The 22,904-nt window shown below is 41.1% G+C and overlaps 1 protein-coding gene and 1 long non-coding RNA gene across 3 annotated transcripts in view; one reads left to right on the plus strand and one right to left on the minus strand.

Annotated features, from left to right (window-relative positions):
- Nucleotides 1–1,157: 1,157 nt before the first annotated feature.
- On the minus strand, nucleotides 1,158–22,706 carry LOC138924116 (uncharacterized). Its single transcript, XR_011438794.1, has 3 exons — nucleotides 22,556–22,706; nucleotides 19,734–19,847; nucleotides 1,158–2,832 (listed from the first exon to the last, which is right to left on the minus strand). It is a non-coding gene; the product is annotated as an uncharacterized lncRNA (long non-coding RNA).
- The window catches only part of VAV3 (vav guanine nucleotide exchange factor 3), a 353,022-nt gene continuing 352,048 nt past the window's right edge, over nucleotides 21,931–22,904 (plus strand). For both annotated transcript variants that reach the window (XM_070267249.1, XM_023641523.2), the window contains exon 1: nucleotides 21,931–22,407. In XM_070267249.1, coding sequence (XP_070123350.1) covers nucleotides 22,204–22,407 — 204 coding nt within the window. In that variant the 5' untranslated portion in view covers nucleotides 21,931–22,203. The remainder of the gene's footprint in view (nucleotides 22,408–22,904) is intronic.

The raw sequence follows: 22,904 nt of genomic DNA on the forward strand, positions 1-22,904 counted from the left end.
GAGTCTTGAGATTGGGGTCTCTACCTAGCCACTGGAGGGCAACAACAGTGACACAGAAGAGCCTCTGAGGTGCCTGGATTTCCCTCAGAACTCTTCTATTCTCTGGAAAAACTGCCAGTGGGGATGCTGAGTCAGAAATGACGGGAAAGCTCCTGTTGTGGCTGAACAAGTAGACCTCAGCTTCTCCCATTTGCTGCAGCAAATACTGCCATGCCTTCCCTGGTTGCTGTGGCTGGCTGCTCCCGGGTCCTCTGCCTCATCCATCTGATATTGTCCTGAATTAATTCCAGAATGCCATTTGGTGGATGGACTCCACCTTATTGCTGCTACCCTCACCTTGGTCTCCATGGTGACTCAGCTGGTCCATGGTACTGCCCTCACTCACATGAGTGCTGTGCCTTGCCCATAATGCTTCTCATAACCTGGATTAGCACATGAGCCTCTGTTAGCACATGTTTGCAGAATTTTCCATTCCACACTCAGTCTTCGCCATCTGCCTCCTCCTCCTCTCACACGATTTTGAAGCAACTTGGAAATTCTAGTGAACTTTGTATAAAGCTATAAATTTGGTACCTCCGTCCAAGTCCCCCTGTCTGTGTTTCCTGTGTGGTTGTACTTCTGACTATTGAACTAGATTCACAAGATTGCTGAGATGCATGAACTGCAATGTATTATTTAGGATTCTTTGACTGCAGGCAAACAAACTAAGCCTGGCTAACTTAACACAATGAAAAAGAGAGAGAGGAGGTCTTTAGAGAGAGAGGGAGAGGGAGTAGAAAGAGAGAGAGGGAGAAAACTCCAACAATTTCCCGTTCTTCTGTCACTTTACTAAGTGTTTAGTTTTCAGGAAAGAGACTGGTCTAGCTCACCCCATGTACCCTTAGTGGGATTCCTTTCTTGACCATCCACCAAGACCGCATGCTATGGCGAATAGGACACATCCTAAAAGAGTCATTAGAAGAAGGCGAAGTGAATGCTGCCCAGGCAAAAACAACAAATGTCCACCAAAGGAAAGTAGAGGTACCTTGATAACCTTCAAATACATCCCTAGACATGACTGTGAAACCTTTTCTTAGCTTTAGTTTTTCATAACCTAGAGTTCAGCCTGGGTAGTAAAAATAAACAATTTTCTCTAAAATAAAAGTTGCTAATGAATTATGGTTTTAAGTCAAAATTTAATATTTGAATATTCAAAGATTGCTGGTTAAACTACACAGTGGCATCTATGAGTGTAGCAGAATAGGGACGTGTAAGAACCTGTGCACTCCAGTGCTGCACGCAGAGGCTTTTTGTATCCTGTTAATTCAGACAACTTTAAGATATTTGGACTGACATACTTAAGGTGGAGCCTCTACAGCTCTCATGAGTGCCCACGCACGTTCTTACTGTTTGCATTAGTAATTTTGCCTTGGGCAAGTATGGCCTTATGCTAAAAAATACTACTAGGTGACAGCCCTTCCTGAAATCTCTTCCAGGATCTTGGCCGTGGGCCTCTCCATCTCTGTTATCATGTGGTCTCCTATGTTCCCAAGTTATACAAAGGGCTTTCTAACAGTTTGGTTTGCTGAGCTTGCTTCCTCTGAGAAGTCAGGCAGAGCGGGGTCTGCAGTCCATTGGCTCCTCTCTGATGCCTGTGGAATCGTATTCGAACACAATTCCTTAGAAAAGGGAATTCATCATAAACTTCGAATTCTACTAAGAGCTCTCACTTGCAAGGTGTCAGAGGAATCTTGTTTTCTAAGGTGGTTTTACCTGTCAGGCATGGGCTTTGAGGACGGCCATAACAGACATGACTGTTATAGCACCAATGGCTGGTGTTTCCATTAGTTTCTCAGCCTACAACTACAGCTCCTAAAAGAGAGCAAGAAGGCTCTGGATTCCTCTGCAGACCTTTTACAGACTGGCCCTGTCTGTCTTCTGCCCCCAACTCCAACCATTAACTTCATGCAAGCCTTTGCCCTCACTTTATACACACGATATTTTGGCCCCTCCACAAAACTTCCTGGTGTCTCACTTTCTGGTGGACCCTTAGGCCTCTGTGTTTTTGTAGGTGCTGTTCTTATTCTTATAATGCCCATCCACCTCCTTGTCCCCCAAGTGAACATCTTATCTCCCCACCTCTTCACCCACTCTCGCCACCCCCCCGGGCAGCTGGTCACTCCCCACCTCTGTGCTTCTGTAGCAATCTGCATCTACCTCTACCCTGGCACTCCTTTGATTACAAACAAAGGAGTTTATATGTCTGTGTCTAGTGGGACTGTCTCCTCCACTAGACAATGAGTCTTGGCACATAGCAGATGCTCAGTAAATTTGAATAATCATAATGGGAAATAGTTCAGGCAAAAATTCACAGAGGTCATAAAGGATCCAAGGTAATTGTCAGAACCTAAAACAACTGACAATAGTACTTCAACTAGAATATGTCTTGATTAAGAAGGGTTTGATGTTTCCTGTATTTTCTTTTCCTTTTGGTAATAGATTATATTTATTAAGAGCTCTCTTTTAGGAGCTGTAGTTGTAGGCTGAGAAATTAATGGAAACAGGCACCAGCCATTGGTGCTATAACAGTCATGTCTGTTATGGCTGAAATCACAATGTTCTATTGAAGAAAGCGAACAATATCTTGTGCTTACAATTTCACTGCTGAAGGTAATGCATCACTTTGTGGTTTACCGTTCTTCTCCATGGAAAGAGAGAGTGCCCCTAAAAACTTGTGGATGGAGATAGCTCATCACGTGAAAATGCAGATGGTTTTTATTTTAGAGTTAAATCTTGAGAACTTCTTGAAGTTTATTACAAAACCTTAGCTTCAGCTGGCAAAATTTTAGTATCCTGAAAGGGGGAAGAGAGAGAGCAAAGTTTAGGATCTAGCACAGCACAAAGGAATTCAGAGTCCTGTTTTTTATCTCTGATTCTAATATTTCTACATATAACCTTTTAGACATATATTTATTTTGTTGTCTTCATTTTAAAATATAATCATTTTAAAAGCACTGAACTATTCCATTAAAAAAATCACAGAATGACTATATTTGCAAAGTAAAAAAGCACTCATACTTTCTTTATTCAAATGCAGATTTTCACATAGATATTACCAAGAGTATCAGCTGGCATGTCTCTGTCCCTCATTAAATCAGATAATGTCCATTCAACATTCTCTGCATCTCACCATTTCATGGTCTGTGAGAGTCCAAAGATTTCTGTAGGATGTTTTAAAGTTCCAGAAAGCTTATTTCCTCTTGACCAATTCTGTCTAAGTCAGTCTAAGATAACCCTAAGTCAACTAGGTTCAAACTCTTTCATGGGTTTTCATTTCGGTACAAAAATTCCCATTTCCAACAAGTATTTCATGAGTAACAGAAGGTTTTGTTATTTATCGTCTAATCTTATTGGCTCTGCCCTTAGACTCTTAATCATTCTTCCCCTTTTAGTTCTTCTCCTCCCAAACTTTGGTCCTTCAGGGTCTTGGCTTCTACTTCAAACGGGCTTGTCACGAAATCTTCTCAAAAGGGTGGGCTTGCCTCACTACTGCCCTCAGATGCAGGCAGAAGAGGCCCCTGCCTTGGGACCTGTGCTGTAGAAGGCCCACCCCGGCCCTTCTGCAGCTGCACTCCACATCCCCACCCCCAACACACGGACATCAAGGGCAGGAAGTCACAGGGCCAGCGAGCATATCCACCTGGAATCTGCATCCTTTTCTGTTACACTGTGCTTCTGATCCTTAAGATTCCCAATTCACTGCCAAAACTCCCTCCAGCTTGCTTGCAAAGGCTTGCACGGGTCTCTTCCCCTCACCCCTCCTGTCTTCTCGAGGGCTGATGTGCTGCTGGAGTGCACACTCCCAGGCCTGATGGATGGCCAAGGGGCAGTGGTGTTAGGCAGAGTTGTAGACAGAACTGAGGTGTGCATATGAGTGCGGCCCCTTGATGTGGGGCAGAGCCAGAGATGCGAGGAGAAGAAGTGGACCATACGCTATGGGCCATGGACAGGGGCCAGGCTGGATCTCCTGGCACCTTCACGTGTTGTCAAGGAACTGCAAGATGTCTGAGAGTTCTTAATTCTAACCTGACTCACGGCTTGTCATGAGAGTACATTTATCAAGGCAGAAGTGTAGAACATATTTTATTCAACAGTTTGTTTGATTTATAACTATTATTTAGATATATGTATGTGGCTTCCATTTCTACTCTTGTCCCAGGCTGGTTTGCTTTACCTAAAAAGTATTTTCCTTCTAGTTGTTTAGGTAAAAACAATTTTTTTCCATTTCACATGTGGGTTGACTTAAAGCAGGATACTCTTGGATCTAAGAGCAAGATGGAGTGGTTATAAATAACCAGGGTATCCTGATGCTGGTAAGCTAATTGTGTTTCTAAACAACTTATTGAGATCTTCACATATAAGATGTATCAAAAATAACAAGATACAACTATTGGTATCTATCATATTAAAGGAATCAAGAGAGTTTATAAAATAAATAATAAAAGTATATAAATATGAGAAAACTTTAATAGAGTGTCAAGTGAAAGAAAGGTTATAAAATAACATGTACAGTAAAATGGCAATTTTATTTTTAAAAATATATATCATAGGGGCTGGCCCGGTGGCACACGTTCCACTTTCGCCGGTTCAGATCCTGGGTGTGGACATGGCACCACTTGGAGAGCCATGCTGTGGCAGGCGTCCCACATATAAAGTAGAGGAAGATGGGCATTGACGTTAGCTCAGGGCCAGTCTTCCTCAGCAAAAAGAGGAGGATTGGCGGCAGATGTTAGCTCAGGGCTAGTTTTCCTCAAAAAAAAGAAAAAAAATCATAAAAAAATGGGAAGAATGCACACCAAAATGTTAAAAGTCTTTTGGAGATGTAATTCCCGGTTATTTTACATTTTATATACATTTTAACTGATCTGGATTGATTATGTAGTGCTTTTGTAAAATAAAATTATTATACAGGAGAAAAATATTTTAGAGTCACAGTGGTAAAAAGCATTGAGTTTCTTTTCACTATCAATTATATGACAATAAAATGGTTATATTTTGTTCTATGTTCCACTCAAAGAAAATCTTTTTTTTTTTAAAGATTGGCACCTGAGCTAATAACTGTTGCCAACCTTCTTTTAAATTTTTTTTATTCTTCTCTCCAATGCCCCCGATCACATAGTTGTAGATTCTAGTTGGCAGTGCCTCTGGTTGTGCTACGTGGGACGCCACCTCAGCATGGCCTGATGAGTGGTGCCATGTCTGCGCCCAGGATCCAAACTGGCAAAACCCTGGGCCTCCAAAGCAGAGCATACAAACTTAACCACTTGGCCACAGGGTCGGCCCCAGAAAATCTTTTAACAGGGTCAGATCTGTAGGGCCTGGGAGGTTTCTGTGGAGTTTATACAGTGTATTTTTAATTTAATTTCAATTTTAAGGAAGGTCAAAAGATCAAGTCAACACACACAGATGGAATAAAGGAAGCTTTTCATTTTATCTGGACCTCTGTATTGGGATGTGTGCATGCTTTTTTTTTTAAATATAAAGAAGTTAGTTGACTTGGATCAAATTTCACATCATAAAAGAGTATCAAGATTTCCATCATGTCTTATTTATTTTGTGGTCATTAAACAAAATCGTGGAACATTTTCAGATGGGCAATTTTCTGTAATTGTTGCACAGATTTTCCTGAAACTTGGGCAAAGGTTATAAAGATTTGATTTACTGAGAGAGTCCTGTAGTTCACAGACCCACTAGCCTTTGCATGAGTGATTATCATAAACAGATTGTTCATCAGCTTTCAATTTGTGCCTGTTAAGGGGATTAAAATGCTTAGATTTTAAATTTCTTGACTAAAATTATCTCTATCAACCCCTAATAGAATTCATGTGGTTTTATAAATTGGTGACATTTTCAGCCATTGTATTTTATTTGCTAAAGAATGTTCTACACCTTGAGTTTTTTATGAATATAAGTGATTTGGTTCCAAAAAGCATCTGAAAAGTTGTCAAGCCAGATGCTCTCCTGTTAGAGAGGTCCTCAACCTGGGTCACACATGGGAATGCCAATTAGTTAGTTAATTTATTAGTCTTGATCACTTAAAGAAAAAGACTTCCCAACTTCTTGAATTGTTGTAGTATTTAAAACTCTCAGTACTTTCTTTTGCAGCAGAAGCTCTTAGTGAATATTTTTTATATGCATATTACTGGGCAAGGCTGGAGGAGCTCGGAGGAGTGGTGGGCATAAGGCAGCAGGAGTTAGGAGAAATAGAGGTGCTATGTGTCATGGGCTGATCTTGGATTTTGGCATCTGACAGATCTGGGTTTGAATTCTGGTTCTGCTACTTACTGACTTGGTTGTGTGACAATGGGCAATTTATTTAATCATCATAAGCTTTAATAAAAAGCTTAATAAAAATCCACCTTCCAGAGTCGTGGTGAACGTAATGCATGTGAGTGCCTGGCCCATGGTGAGGTAAGCCTGGGAAGGGGAACAGAGTGAGAAATGGCACAAAAGCCGTCACGGGAAGGGAAAAGAAGGAAGAGGAAAGATGGTAGTTGAAAATGGACAGCAAGCAGTTCCCTGTGGGGTTTCAAAGACCTTTGAATTCTACAGACCTTTATTTAAATAACCTTTAACTTTTCTTTTTTGAGATGACTAGTCCTTGTTTTTTAGTCTCTCCTCGTAATCATCACTTTCCAACCCTTTAATCATCATTATGGCTTTCCTCTGTAGTTTCATACTTCTCTCGCTGGTTGTGGATACTGGGAGTTTGAACTGTACTCTGTGCCAATGGAGAGAGTAGAAGTAAGTGTGATGCCACTCTTGCTTTCCCCTTCTCCTTATAGCTAGTCTTATAACAAGGGAAAGAGCAGTAAGCAGCAGACAACAGTGTAAATATGTGTGCCTAAATATATGCTGCTGACCCAGCATGCTTCAGGGAGCTGGTGTGACAGTGACTGCAAACACTTTTAGAGCACCTACTATGTGCCACTGTTCCAGGTGCTTTACATATATCAACTTACTAACCTTACAGCAACTCAATCCAGTAAGTACTAATGTATCCCCATTCTAGAGACTGAAGCACAGAGAGGTTATCAAACATGTCCAAAGTCACAGAACTAGCAAGTGATGGACCCAGGAGTTGGACTTAGGCAGTCTGGCCTCAGCAAAGGCACTTGTAACCACTATGCTATGCTCCCTCCCACTAGTTGAAGGCAGCAGATCTTGAGCACTTGAATAAGGAATATGAAAAATATGTAGGAATTTATTTGGCAAGCTAGGCTTGGGAGTAGGAATGGAGTATTTTCAAGATGAGGAACCATGACATATAAAAGGTTGGAGGTGAGATGAGCCAGTGGTCTTTGCTGTATTGGAGAAGTGGAGAATAAGATTGGATTAATGAGTTGGAACCAAATTACTTCTCAAAATGTATCATATTATAGTTTCTTATGAAGAGTATCTGATAGGATAGACTATAGGGAACCCCTGAAGAGTTTGAGCTGGGAACTATGATGAGAAGTGGATACTATGGGGAAAATGAATTTAACGAGGTTACGGACCGTGCCCAAGAGGATAAGGTCTAAGTAAGATGAAAAACAAAACAAACAAAAAGCACTTGATGACAGCTTAGAGGAAAACAATATAGTTAAATCTTTCATGGTTTTGAGTCTGATGGACTGGGAGCGAGTGTGGGTGCCTCAGAATCAGAATTTTGAGTTGGAAGCGACTTTAGGAATAATCTAGTCCAGCTCACTTAATCAGTAGGTCAAAATCGTGATTAATCACTTAATCACTTAACCAAGGCCCAGGAGATTGTCCCAGGTCACAGGGGAAGATGTGGGGGAGTCAGGGCTGGAACCCTGGTTCTCTGCCTTTGTCTAGTGTGTTTCCAGGATATTGAGCTTCTCCAGATTGGCAGACATTTGCTAGAATTTACAACATAGCTTCAGTAAACGGACGCATGTGGATGGTCTGTGTGTGAGGCACATGAGGCATTCAGGACCACACTTTCTGCAATCATGACCAGCTATGTGACTGAAATGGGAAACTGAGAAGAAGAGCCATTCTGGGGGAAATTTACCAGATCACTTTTGATGGAAAGAGAGAAGTAGAGTGCAGAGGATGACTTGGCACTTACAATTTCTTTGACTACAGAAAAAGAAAGTCAGCCACGTTAAAGTTTGTTCTCAGAAGTAAGCAGATTTGAATAAATACTGATTGAAACCAGTTTATTTTCAATGGGGAGCATGTTTTTTTCATTTCCAGAGATTCAGAACTTTAGATATTATGCATGTATTTTTATTAAGAATTCATATGGTAATTATTCACCTAGAAACTGTACAAAATTATTTTTTATTTAGAGAGTATGTTAATGAATGATTGTCTGTAATATCCCCATAATTCTGTATAACCCTCTGTTGAATTTCTGAAACATTTTATCTTCTGAGATAATTAGGTAGAGTCAGAGGATAGCAATGTGTAATCTTGGTTCCACAGGATTAATTTATTACTTTCCTTCTACACAGAAGCCTCAGGGTTTAAAACACTTTGCAATTGAATAGTTATTCCTTATTTAGTTGAAATTACAAGTTCTCTGTCTCAAATAAATCAAGATAAGGCAATCCATGTTGGCATAAAAGTTTTTTTCAGGGTGTGCTGGCGGGAATTTGGGCACTGGTTTTTCTTTATGAGAAAAAAACCTTTTTATCTCATACTGTGAACTTCGTACATTCTAACATGAAAACATGTTCTTGAGGGGAGTCCAACTATTGAAAAGCCATGAGAGCTACAAAATTGACAGTGTGTTTTAAAATGTATTACTTTTCTTTTCTTGACCATTGAGGAAAACTCTCCTTTCTACCGTGAAATTAAATCTATCATTTGATCCCTTCCTCTTGTAGTTGATAACATCTCTCTCTTGTTAAAAGCAGTTTTTAATAGCATAGGAATTGTTTCCTCATCATACAAACTTTTTTCAAGATAAGAGAAAAACAAAACAGAAAATGAAATAAAATAGTAACAATTGCCATATAAATTTTAATAAAAGATTTAAGCTTCTGAACCTTCTCAAAAATGAGAAAAAGAACAAAGCTTCAAATCTGGAACAGCACTTATTTTCAGTATTAAACCTAACGTCTGTGAACAATCCTTTTCCCCTGGGAGCCTCAGTGAAGCCAACCATTTACTTCTCACGGGTGAGTCTTGAAAGGAAACGATGTTCCTTTTGAAACAATTCGAGAATTATTTGACTTGGATTTTAGTCTTATTCTCTTTGCAGCATAAAATAATATGGGTTTTTTTTTTCAGAAACATTTTTCAGGATTGATTTAATTCACCATTTGTTAATTAGAAAGATTCTTTATAATTTTATAATTGATGTTGGTTAGAAGAAAAGAAAAGAAAAGTAAAGATGTCTAGATAGCTTAAGCAGGGCAGCTTCTCTAAATGAGTGGTGAAAATATTAGCTCATACATGATATAGGAAAAAAACAGAAATGCTTTTTCCTAAAAGGGTATGATTCAAAAAATGTACCCTCACTAAAGTGAAACACTCTCTTAAACTATTAGCAGGCCTGGGGACATCTCCCTTTAAGTACTGTACTTTTCTTGAAAAAATTAATTTTCCTGGATAAGCAGAATCCAGTTGCTTAAAAGTCACAGTATTTGTTTGGTTTTTTAAAAGAGCCTATACAATGGTTTGCTCTAGCTTTTAGTATACGGCTGAGAAACTGTGAGATGGCCCCGGAGAGCGCTGCCAAAACAGAGCCGAGTTCTCTGAATCTATCACCCCATCCTTCTTGAAATTCTCTCCTATCCTGATTTCTGAGCTACAGTACAACTTGTATATTAGAGGAAAGAAAGAGGTAAAGTGTTTTCTGTGCTGCCTGCAGTCAGAAACTTTGATTTTAAATTCTCCTCTATGGGCTCCGAATTTGAGAAGGGTTTAGAGAGAGGTGGAGATGGGTACAGAGAGAGGGAAGACTGTTTCTTGGCAGCGGGTGTCCCTCTTCCTGCTAGCACTCTCCTAAGGCCTGAGAGAGTAAGACTACTTGTTCCAGCAGGTGACAGCATGAGAACAACCACAGGGGTTCTGCGGACTTGAGAATGAGGAGGGGGTAATAGCAACAAGGGGCCAGGGGGTAATTGGTGTCATCAGTATTGACAGAAAGAGAGGCTGCTGAGGGGACTGGGGGTGTGATGCCACTGCCCTGTGGAATTTAACTACATGCAGGTGCCTTAGAAATCAGAAGGCCTGATGCTGTACTTAGCAGATAGAGGAGAAAGCACAGCTTTGAGTTCAAATGTGAAATCCGAGTTCAAATATGCACATAGCCAAAAGGCAACAGCAGGGATAGCGAATGCAATTTATGCAGTTAAGAATAGCATGCTTTATTTTGGATGTGTACTTTCACCAATCATTAGTCATTGAGCAAGGTCAGAGGGAGACTGTAAACTCCAAGAAGACAAAGATTTTTGTCTGTCTTATTTACTAGCGAATCTTTAGCATTAGAAAAAATGGGTGATCAATAAATATTTGTTTAGTAAATGAGTTAATTGTCATAAACCAATTTGGAATCCTAGAAGGGGAACAAATGGAGCCAGACAAGGACAATAAACCCTAGAGTAGAACTGAGATCTGACTCCAGCCACCTCTAGTGTAGATCTCCTAATCCCCAGGGAGAAGGGATTACAGTTCAACAAGACTACACCTGTATAAATGAATATTGTATGACACATGTATAGTTTGCCATTGAGTTGCTTCGATTATTTTTTTACTAATTTCTTTTATCCTTTACAGTCCAAATTTAAAAGGACATTTTCAATACTCCGTAAGTCAGATATTGAATCAGGGTTGGCTCTAACTGATTACCTGGAAGTCACTACAGAAGCGATATGGCAGGGGTTTCTACCCATTTAGCACCAGTCAGGGGCAGTTGTATAAAGGGCATCCTCACAAGGGCTAATGTTGAAATGGTGTTCTGGGGAGCACTGCCCTGGATTTGAGTAACATACAGAGACAGCCTCATTGAGCTGTCTTGACCTCCGTTGACCATTTTTTCTCTGACTCGTGGTCTCCTCTCACTCCTTCACCGTGAGCAGCCCCCTGAAGCTCAATTATTAGTTTCCAATGAGTCTTTCTCATGATCATGTATCTATCACTGTTTCAACTATTCCTTCTGCTGATGACTCTCAACCTTAGCATCCTCACCCTAATTCTCATGCAAACACTAATCTCTCATCTTCTGCTGTTTCAGTAAAACTCATTTTGGTATTCTTCAATTCTACTAACTACCCAGTTACAAAACTTCAGAGTCATTTTTAACTCATCCCTCTCTGTTGTCCCCACCAAGTCCAGCTGTTTCTATATAACGCTCCCCAGCCATCTCTCACTGCAGCAACTTCTTAACTGGTCATCCAGCCTCCTGAATCTGTCTTTTCCAGACATACTGTGGCCAGTTTTCTTCCTGAATTCCCACTTTTGCCATATTTTTCCCTATTCAGAAATCCTCAGTGTAGTTTCTTGTTATCATCGCTTTATCTTGCCTTTGAGAACTTCCATCATCTGCCCCCCGCCCCCTACTTCCTACCCCAAACAATCCAATATTGCTTCCTGATATGATCCCTCTGGTCCAGCCAGTCTGCTTTTTATTTCCTAGTCCTCCAAAATTAGTTTGTTTCTTCCGAATGCTGTGTTTTGGCTCATGTTCTTCATCAGTTGGAAAGTCCTTCCTTGCTAACGGTTCAAGTCAAGTCTTACCTCTTCTATAAAGACTTTTAAGATGGTTTCATTCTTCTTTGATCTTCCACTTTCTGATACATTAATGTGCTTACTCTCCACAGCATTCTTTTTGGTCCTTGCTCACAGGCCATTTTGAAATATGATTTAACTGTTACATATGTCTATTTCATCTTCCCCATTATACACATTTTAAAAACAATGATATGTATTTATTTCTTTATATATATTTTAGTCCTCAGTCTGGTGCTTTATGAATATAATGGAACTCAATAAACATTTATGGACTTGATGAATACAGCTGTGGTTTAATAGAAAGCAAACCCTACTTGGAGTTACATATTTTGGATTTTCTTCTTGGCTCTGCTGCTCCCCAGATAAATGACAATGAGAAAGTTACAAAATCCCACTGGTTCTCGAATTTTATTATTTCAAAGAATTACCTGGATGTTTCATTCAATGGACACAGAAATTACAGAATCATAGGGCCAAGTCTGAACAATTGAAAAGACCTTTGGTTGATAACTGTTGAAACCAGGTGATGGGTACATGGGCATTTAGTAACTATTCTTTCTACTTCTATAGAGGTTTGAAAATTTTGTAATAAAAGGTAATCATTATCATCATCATCATCATCATCATCCTGGAGCAGTACTGAAAAATACAGAAATTCTGATTTAATAGATTCCTAGATATCCCCCATAAATTCTGATTTAGTGGTTTGAGGAAAGGTTCAGGAATCTTTTTTTGTAATGGTCATACTGTTAGAAACATCACTCTACCTCTCTGAACCTTTTTCCTAACCTGTAAAATTGTGACACAATGTCAACTTGACAGGCCTACTGTAAGTGAGATATGATATGTAAAAGCATGTAGCTTAGTTCCTGGCTCATAATGTGAAGTCCAATATACATTTAAAATAACAGAATCCTGGACCCTTCAGGAACCACCCCTGCTCTCATAAATTGCCAATGACCATTTATAACCCTGAAGATGAATTTAGACAACCAAGGCCAAGAATGAAAAAGAATAAAAGAAGTGAAAGAAGGTGATGAAGAGTGGTACCCACATGTCCTCTTTTTCATGCTCTGCTAAGTGATTTGACCCCTTCTCAAAATGAACTGAAACCATGTTTAATTTAAAGAGCTCAGAGAGATAACAAATTGCCAATATCCAGGGTATTTCATGGATGGTCTCACTAGACTGGCGACTAAGCTAATTTTCAACAGCTGGAAGAGTTTCTCTCGCACAAATCACGTATAGTTCAGACATTACAGAGAAAACCCACTCTGAAAAACTAACTATAGCTTCTACAAGTGAAGTATGATTTAGGCTTATTGAAAAAGAATTCTGAGAGTTAAACATATTTTTTGTTTTGTCACATTTTTATTTACTTATAGTAATTGCTTATTAATAACTAAATAGATAGCATCTAACACCACAATTGCACTAGATACTTTATCTTCTTTAGCACTTTTGGAATGATTTTGCTTTTAAATTGGATCGACCATACCATTTCTGAGTTGTATTTGTCTCCTTTCTCCAGCCACCATTACTCCCTACACCCAGACTTCACTCCTTCTAGGCTGCTGCTTATACTCTTCTCCAAACTTTCAGGGAACACTGTTCCAATAAGGTAAAATCTAGGTAACACAAGGTTAAATATGAACAAGAATGCTGGAAATAATGAAAACTTTTTGTAGATTAAGACTAGAGGTAGCATTGTCTATAGCAACAAGTCTGAGACCACTCATTCATTTGTTCATTCATTCAATAAATATTTAATGAGCTCTTGGGAATTTCCAGATGAATTAGACACTGTATTTCCTTAAGGATTCCTCTTAAGACCAATAAAAATAATTGTAAGACGAAGTAGAAATGACACCGGTGGGGATGGGAGGGTGGTGGTGGTGGTAGTAGGGCAAGGATGAGGTTGTCAATCATTATCAGGGAAGGCCTTGTGGGAGGCTAACATGGACAGAGGGAGATACTGCAGCCTTGATGAACCCTCCCACCCACACATCATATACATTGGCTACATATCTGGCTTAGGTTTTAGAGTCACATTTAGTGGCCTTGGAATATAGCAAGGCTTCAAAACTGATGTAGGAACTGAGTCCACTGGCAACACTTATTTAACAGCTGCTCTCATTTGCCACAGTGTGTAAGTAGAATGAGTGCCAATTTAGTTTTTAATCCTGCTGCAAATGGACCATTGCTTAGCTCATTTCTGAAAGATCCTTTGAAAAGTGGAATTCAAGGCTTGGATTTTCTCCAGTTTATCTGCAGAGTATGAGAATATTGTGGAGAACTTTTGGGTAGAAAATTTGGAGGAAAGACAGATCAGAAATAGACAATAGCTTTAAACCCATACCTCCTTTGGATCAGTTTCTGCACGCAGCAGAATATTACCTATATCTTTACATGCAGATAAGTGGAAAAGGTAGTCATAGCTGACTTAAAAAATAATTAGATGATTATTTAAAAGATATATGAATCTTTTCTTCACTGATACTAGTTTCTGGCTCTTTAGAGATAAGCAATACTTTTTAATCTATAATGAAACTGTTGCCACCTTCACACGCACTCCCCAGACATTATTAAAGAACAGTTGAGCTTTTAATCTCTGAATGTGAGAGATGTAATGAGCGTGAGTAAAGCAGTTGTTAGGCAGATATCTGCCATAAAATGTCCAAACTGGATGTAGCAGCGAAGCAAAGACCTTTCTGTTCATCCTCATTCCAGTGCAGACATCTACTGGCTTTAGGTCAGCAGCATCTGTCTCCTTTACACTTCTACTAAAAATTAAGCTGATAGCTTCGATAGACATGTGGGGCCACAGTTAGCCACCATCCACACGCAGACCACAGCAGGTGGCCATAAAGAAAAATTTCAGCCAGCGACCACATCTTCCCAGGCACTTTCAAATAAGAGACAGATTAAAATGAAAGGCACTGATAGCCAGCAGCAAAATCGCATTCACTTTGATTCAAGTAACTCAATTCCCCATCAGTGTGATGGAGATAGGCTGGGAGACCACGGCCTTGTCCTACTATTGATCACCAGCGGCCAGAGCAGCCCGTCTCCCATTGTGTCCTGAGAAAACTGAACCACCTGGCACAGACGGAGGGAAGCTTGGGAGATCAGTGCTGATACCTGGAAGGTGGGGGGTTTCAAAGTGAACTACCTAGAATAGTGAGGATTTTCAACATTTTGGAGTTTTTAATTGAAGCAACTGTTTTTGCTTCATCAGACTGCATCAGCGTTAAACTCTTTGAGCCTGGAGGCACCCCAGAAGTTATGCCTGGTCCCTGGCACTTGGAGAGATTAAGTAGATGGAGGGAAAGGGTCATGAATGGTGGAGATATCAGGATTCTAGAAGACAACAGACTTCATTTAGCTGCTGCTCTTTTACGCCTGTGGCGGACCTCAAGGAAAAGGTATTCTGTGATCTGCCTATCTAGCAATCATTCCAGCTTGGTGCCTATTCATAAATTTTACTCTAGTATCAACCGCCATAAACAGTTAACAGTAAATGTAAACACATCACCGCACAGACAGATCCTGGGTCTTTGTACATCTTTCATACCATCTTTTTGCAGTGTTAACTAAATTTTCACAGAGATTTACTGTAGAACCGTGTTTTACTTGTACTCTGTAAATCCACATAAAATTTAGGGGAGTATTTTTGCACTTGGAATGTGCTGAATATTTGTTAAATGAGGTAGGTAAATCAGATGTGATATAGTGGCAGGGTTGTTTTTTTTGGTAAGGGACAATTTATTTCCCATGTTTTTGAAATGATTATTCTTTCTATGTTGTACTGACATTAAAACATATAAAAAATAATTATCCTATTTTCTTCAGGTCTATCAATGCATCCTATTCTCTCTTTAAAATCATCTGAATTATTATTGTTCTCTCAAAGCGATCCTTGTGGACTTACCTCTTTGTTTCTGACACCCTAATGCTATCTTCTGATCTAAACAGCCCTGAATTTTAGTTTCTGAGAAATGTCAGCGAGGGGCGAAAACTGAGCTAGCAGAATACATGAGTTATTCCTAAATCTAGGAAATTTCTGTAAGAACAACTTAAGAGTTGTAGCCAGCAACAAACCAAACAGCTTGAAACAGAAATAGTGATTGTGTTTTCATTCTGATCAGATACAGCGTTCTTTAAGTGTTGCCTGGGAGTCTCCCTTTTGTGTTTGTGCAATAAAAACCAGTTTATGATTTTACAGGTAACCTAATGCTAAGATTGCAAAATTGAGCATCTTCAGCCTGAAAAAATACATAAATGTGAGAATGTCTGCCTGTATGTGCACATGTGTGAGATGAATGAGGCACATTAGCCTTCCATTTTGGTGCTTTTTAGCATTCTCATGTCAGTTCCTAGAAAAGCTGATTAACCTTTTTATTAAATCACTCGGCTTGTCATAATGAGTCTAATGATCAAAAAAGACACCCACAGGTTTTCGAAAGCACAGCATTTCAAAACCTAATGTCAGTTTGAAACAACACAACAAAATAAAACATCAGAAGTTACATCAGAAGAGAATAAATAGAAAGTGTTAAACAATTTTTAAAACATTTTAAAAATGGAATATTTTAAGAAAAAAAAGAATTAAACAATGTTACTTTACCAAACAGATTTTGATTATTTTCCTGATATTTGAATAGCAATGGGGGGAATTTCATTTATGTAAATATTGGAACTGTACTTTATTAATGAGTTTGCACAGGTGTGGAGCATTTAGTTGGCTGTGCATATAAAGCCATCTTATTGGAGTCTGCTCTTGGGCATCTCTCCATAGCTTAAATCTCCAGGGAGGCAGAACAGCATCATGGTGAAATGTGTGCATCTTGGCATCAGGATGATTGAACTCCAGTGCTGGTTCTGCCACTTACTGGCTGCTTGAATTTAGGAAATGTAGTTGAGCTTTCTTAGCCTTGGTTTCCTCATCTACTATGTGAGGTAAATAATAGTACCTGCCTCAGAGAGAATCAAAGAAAGCAATGCATAGAAAGCACATAGTTCAATAGCTAGATGTCAGTGCTCATAATAAGAACTCATAAATAGTAGACGGTGGTGTCATTATCTGATCTCAGGCATAAGGTATGAATTTAACTAAATATGTTGGCTTTTTCTAATTGTGTGATAATGGCTTTCAATTGTTAAAGAAAACAAACAGAAATCAAGGAAATGTTTTTTCTTCTTCTTCTTTTTTGAATGAGGATGGCATAGGGGTTTTTTCTTGTACTCCTGTACTGTCTCCATATGGGCAAAGCCAATTGGTCCTGGAGTATTGCTTTATTTTCCCAAGGACATTGTTGGTGCAGGAATTGTTGTTGGTGGCAGGAGAAAATCTGGGTGACATGCGGAATTGGTTAGTGGAACTTCAGCCTTGCTGCTCTGCTCTCTCAGCAATATTATCATCATATGGTTTACATCCTTTTCATCTCATTTATCCATCCACCTATCCATCCACCCAACCATTCATCCATCCATACATCCATCCCCTGCTAGGTGCTAGGCATTGGAGATATGGCATGAATTAAATACAGTCCCTGTTCCCAAGGAGCTCACAGGAGGGACAGGGTGGGGGTGCAGGGAAGTTGTGGTGTCAGACACTTAAAGAGATAATTATTCTACAAAGAATTTAGTATAATAATTGCTATATGCATAGGATTCCGTGGAAACAGGCGCCAAGGACTTCCCACAAAAGTTTCCTTACATTGAATTTTAATATTCGCCATTGCAGTATGAAGAGCTCTCTCTTTGACAATTTGTTTATATCAACATGCAAATGAAATTGAAGTGTTCCACAAATTAGATTAAGTCTTCGTTGCTCACAGGAATATATAGCTATTTATCTTTTGCCTGTAAATCCAATCTCCTCAGTTGTCTTTCAAACACAACATGTACATATATCACTGCTAATGTTGGACAGCGGACTAATGTCTAACTAGGGCTTGAGCGCTGTAGCATGTTTAATGAGGACTAGAGTCTGAGAAGACCCAGCTGAGGCGTGATTAACTTGGTGAATTAAACCTTTGGAGCCTCATTGTGTGTGTGTGTGTGTGTGTGTGTGTGTGTGTGTGTGTGTGTGTATCTACATTAGATGAAGGGGGAACACTTGTATTTTCATTTATGTGGACATCAGTTAGCTAATTAGTATTTTATTAGTCCATCGCTTGTAACACAAAGACTCAGAGTCATGTTCTTATGCTCCTTTTCAAGCTGCTTCTTTGGAAGCTATTTGTGTCATAAACTATCCCAGCAAATTTCTTTTGTTCGATGCTAAGTGACATTTTGAATAAGGGCCATTATTGTCATTGTTATTATTATTATTATCATCAGGACTTCAACATGTCAGAAGAGAAAATAAAATCCTGTGATCCTAACAAGATCCTGCTCAGTTGGACCTAAAAATCTTTAAATTCACACTGATTTGAGCACATTTCTTGAAAGAATGATTATAATAGAAATCCCACTCTCCTCCCCCCATCCTATCTTCACAATGGTTTTCTATTTATTTTTAAAACAGTATCAAATTACTAGAAACTTAAAGCCTGCATCCCAATGTTTATATGAAATCAAACAACATTTGATTATAGTTGAAGAAAATTAATAGACAGCCTGGATTTCAGTTTGCAGTCTATAATATTTGTTTTTGCATTTTTAATTTCTTCATAAACTGATTTATCTTCAATATGCTAAATATCATCAATGTATTTGTTTTGTGACAAAATAAGAAAGCAATAAAATAAAGAATAAGGAATAAATCTGGGTTTCTGAATTTCTTGGTGGTAGACAGATCTTAGCACTTTTGTAAACTTAAGAGTTGAAAGAATAAGAAGAAAAAAATTGATAAGGATTGAGTAACAACACAGATTGCAGCAAGCAATGAAGTTACGTGGCTCTCGCCTCCTTTCCTTCACAGGCTTTGGTACCTTAGGACTGATGCATAACCTAGTGAATTCTCTAATCCTTACTTTTCTGATTATGTGTAATTTTGAACATGGAAAGAGACCTAGTATGTGATATGGATCACCTATTGTCTTTCCTGCAGCTCAGGATGCCACCTATCCCATTTCCTACTTTTATCCTGTGTGTGTAGGGCTGAGGCAAAGAGCCAAACCACAGAGTGATGCAAGAGAGAAACAGAGGGTCGCCTGTTATGCTGGAGGGCCCAGAGAGGCTAACGAAACACACAGGAAGGAGCAGACCTTCCGTTCATGTGGCTCTGATACCTGGTACAAGTAACACTATTGAACGCTTTCTGATCTTTTCACTACCAGGAAGAGAGAGCAGAGAGAGTAAAAAGGGGCAACACAGGTCATTCGTTCATTCATTTACTCACTAAATCAACTAATATTTATTGAGTGCTTATGGTATGCCAAGCACAAAAGTTAGTTCTGGGAATTTGAAGATGAGTAACTTACTATCCCTGCCTTCAAGGTGTTTCAGTCTAGCAAGGAGAAAGACATTTAAACCAGTAATTAAACTCACTAAGGTAATTATTATAATGGGGATCAACTCTGGACAGAAACAGCACAGATGTGGAGGCCAATCCAACTGACCCTCCTTCTGAGCTTCGTAAGCAGGAGCGAGGGGCTTAATGCCTTTGATCTTGTTTCTTCATCTACGAGGCAGAGGGAGGACATCCTCGAACCTGCAGATAACGTATGTAAACTGCCCGTGGAGGGCTTGGCATTCAGTAAATGGTAGAGCGTGGATGTGCCTCAGGTGCTAATGCAGGCATCCAGGGTAGTGGGACCATTGAGTCCTGAGCTCCACGTCACATGCACAAGAACGGCCTTTGCTGGAACACTGGCGCCCAGGACTAGCAAGGAGTTGTCGTTGACAGAATTTAGTCCCTACCTCCCAACACGTCATTGCCATTAGGTAGTACAATTTTAAAAGAAAAGGACTCTGGCTGACAGCTCAAAGAAGCCCATGGCCATTTTTGTTGTCGTCCCAATTTCTGACACTTTAATGTCTTCCACATGACTCACCTTTTGCCACTCAGCTCCTTGTTCACTTGAAGAGCCCTCCACTGCCACTAGCCTCCTCCTCTTCTAGGCTTTCCATATATTTTCTTCTTGCCTTTCTCTCCACTCTCTGGTTTCCTATATTTGAGAAGCAGTATGTTTTGAAGTCATATTACATATGTAATAATATATAATATAAAGCACTTATTTGGTCATTGCTGCCCTTTTGTGAACTAAATGCTATTGGTTAATGTTTATTGAACTCTTACTAAGAGTTAGGCACCATACATTTTAATGCATTACATCATGCTTCTCAGTCTTTAATGTAAATATAATGGGGATCTTGTTAAACTGTAGGTTCTGATTCATTCGGTTTGGGGTAGGGCCCAAGAGTCTGCATTTCTAACAAGCTCCTGGGGGATGGTGCTGGTCCACAGACTGCATTTTGAACAACAAGGCATTGTATCATTCGATCCTGGTGGCAACACTATGAGGTAAATATTATTTTTCTCATTTTACATATGTGGAAACTGAAGGTTAGAGGAATTTGATAATTTTCCCAAGGTCATGTTGATAGAAACTAGCAGAGCTTAGACTCTAAACCCAGGTCTGCCTCCTGGTGTAGTGTATATTATCTGGTTTTTGGAAACAAACCACAATACTCAGGGTGATCTGATGTTCCCTGAAACAGAATTTACATTTTTAGTCAACTATTTTTCTTTTTTGTGAAATTTCTTTTCCAATTTAATTTCTCTTTATGCAGGACCTCTTATTACCTGGTGACTCAGATGTATTGGATTTTGTTTCTAAAGATGATATGTAAAGTTTAGTAGGATTTACTTGCCAAAATTGTAGTTCATGAAACATTGTGCTGTTGATGCAATCTAGACTGAACACAGGAGGAAACTGCTGGGGAAGGATGCATGGGAGGGAAGGAAATCCTCAGGCTGATTTATTTTTTCACGCCCAGCGTACACAGTGTGCTACGCCTGTCACAGGCTGGTGGAAAAGGACACAGTCCCTGTCCTTAACAGATCAGATACACTTTTGAAAATAACATGTTGACCTTATAAAATTAATTTGGTTCATAATAGAAAATGAGCTACAGAAATGTAAAAAATAAAAATTATCTAAAATCCCAACTGGATTTCATATTTTATTTTTAAATTGTAAAAGAATACTTCTCGAAAGGGTGACCCAGGATCATATTTACACAGAACAGCAAGAGTTCAATGTGGTAATATCTTGCCATAAATAATTTAAACACTATTCTTGGCTTTGAGGGGCAGTGGGAGTAAAAGATCAGAGTTAAGAGTCTCCAAAAGATTTCAGCAACGCTAATGCGCTGCTTCAGCCGGCGCAAGAGTTCTGGAGGCATGTTCCAAGTTTCACCAAGAGTCCCAATGCTTACCCCGACCCACTCAGCTGAAGCCTTATGCTAATTGCCCTCAAACCTGGTCCCGGGTCACCGACGCATGCGCAGTCTGGCCGCCGGGGCTCCGTGGGCGTTTCACAGGCCTATTTCTCTCCCGCAGGTTTTTGTGCGGTCAGCAAAAGGCTCGGGACTGCGGCGATGAGCAGTTCCGAGCCCGGGAGGGGAGAGGGGAACCATCTCTAAGCGAAAACCATCTCTAAGTGAAAACCACCTCGCGTCGAAACAGGCTCGAGGGTTGGGGGCGGGTCTCCACACACAGGCTTTTAAGGTGCCCAAACATCCTTATGAGCAACTAACTTGGAGGAACAGAAATTATCTGTAGGAAGAGAATTTAGGAGATGGAACGGGAAGGGATGGGGGGGGGGGCGGTGAGAATCTCAAACTTTCAGCGTTGCGTTCTCAAGATGCTCTGTGCCCTTTTTCACTTCTCTGGGTAGTCCGGGGGCCCCAGTGAATCCTTCGTTCCTCTCAGACCCTTTCAGAAATTGCACTTGCCGGTTACGGGTCCCAGTAGGAACCTCAGTGTATTACCGTGTTCAGCCACACTCTCCCCAAACCGGGAAGTCGTCCCGAGAGAAACTCTCCGGATGCCCGGAGTTGTGTAAACTCCGCCAACCTGAGGGCTCGTGGTGGGCGGGGGCGCTGGGATCCCCTGCCCGCCCCTCTGCCCCCGCCCGGGCCACCGACCCCAGGCCGGGGCGGCGCGCGCTCTCCCACCCGCGCCTCTGGGGACTCGCAGACGGCAGCGCGAGCGGCCGGCGTGCTGGGCATGCTCAGTCGCCGGGCGCCGGGCTCGTGAGTCGGAAGCCTGTGCGCGACCGCCGCCGCCGCTGAGCCGGCCGGGGCGCACGGAGAGCGCGCGCGACTCGCTGCCGCGGCGGCCGGGCGCCGGAGCACCCGGGCCGGGAGCCGACCCGAGCCCCGCGCTGGGCCCCCGACGCGCCGGCCGCGGCGCCTGCTGCCTCGCACCCTCGCAGGGAAGGGGCCGGCCGCGGCGGGCGGCGGCGGCGGCATCCTCTCCGCCTGCCCCGGGCCGGCGGCGTCCGGGAGCCGTCGGGCATGGAGCCGTGGAAGCAGTGCGCGCAGTGGCTCATCCACTGCAAGGTGCTGCCCGCCAACCACCGGGTGACCTGGGACTCGGCGCAGGTGTTCGACCTGGCGCAGACCCTCCGCGATGGAGTCCTGCTCTGCCAGCTGCTTAACAACCTGCGGGCGCACTCCATCAACCTGAAGGAGATCAACCTGAGGCCGCAGATGTCCCAGGTAAGGAGGCCGGCGCGGGCGCTCCGCCTCCAGCCGGCATCTCCCATTAATCATCCGGCTAATTTCTTTGTGTAAATGCAAACATCTAGGTGCGCTCAGCTTGCCCTGCCTTCCAGCCTTGTGCCTTGGGGACCACGGCTTTTCATACCTTGGCTTGAAATGGTTTAGCTCTTTAGCTGATTGCTGTAGCCCTGCGTCCGGAGATGGTATGAGGATTTCGTAAAGGCTTTCTGTGAGGCGGGAAAAAATAAGCTGTCTTAGGGTGCCCTTCACCTACTTTTGAGTACGCGCGCGCGCGTGTGTGTGTGTGTGTGTAGGGCAACAAAAGGAATTTGATCCAGCTCTTTTATAATAACAATGGAGAGGGATGAAACGAGATGACGGGGTAATTTTGCCTTTAGTCTGTTTTTCTGCTTTGCGTTTCGTCCCCGTGTTTTCTTGAAAGAGGAACCATGACATAAATGAGGACTCTAGGAAGTGGAGGGCGTTCCGGTACC

This window comes from Equus caballus, chromosome 5 (assembly GCF_041296265.1).
Source record: "Equus caballus isolate H_3958 breed thoroughbred chromosome 5, TB-T2T, whole genome shotgun sequence".
Lineage (NCBI taxonomy): Eukaryota > Metazoa > Chordata > Mammalia > Perissodactyla > Equidae > Equus > Equus caballus.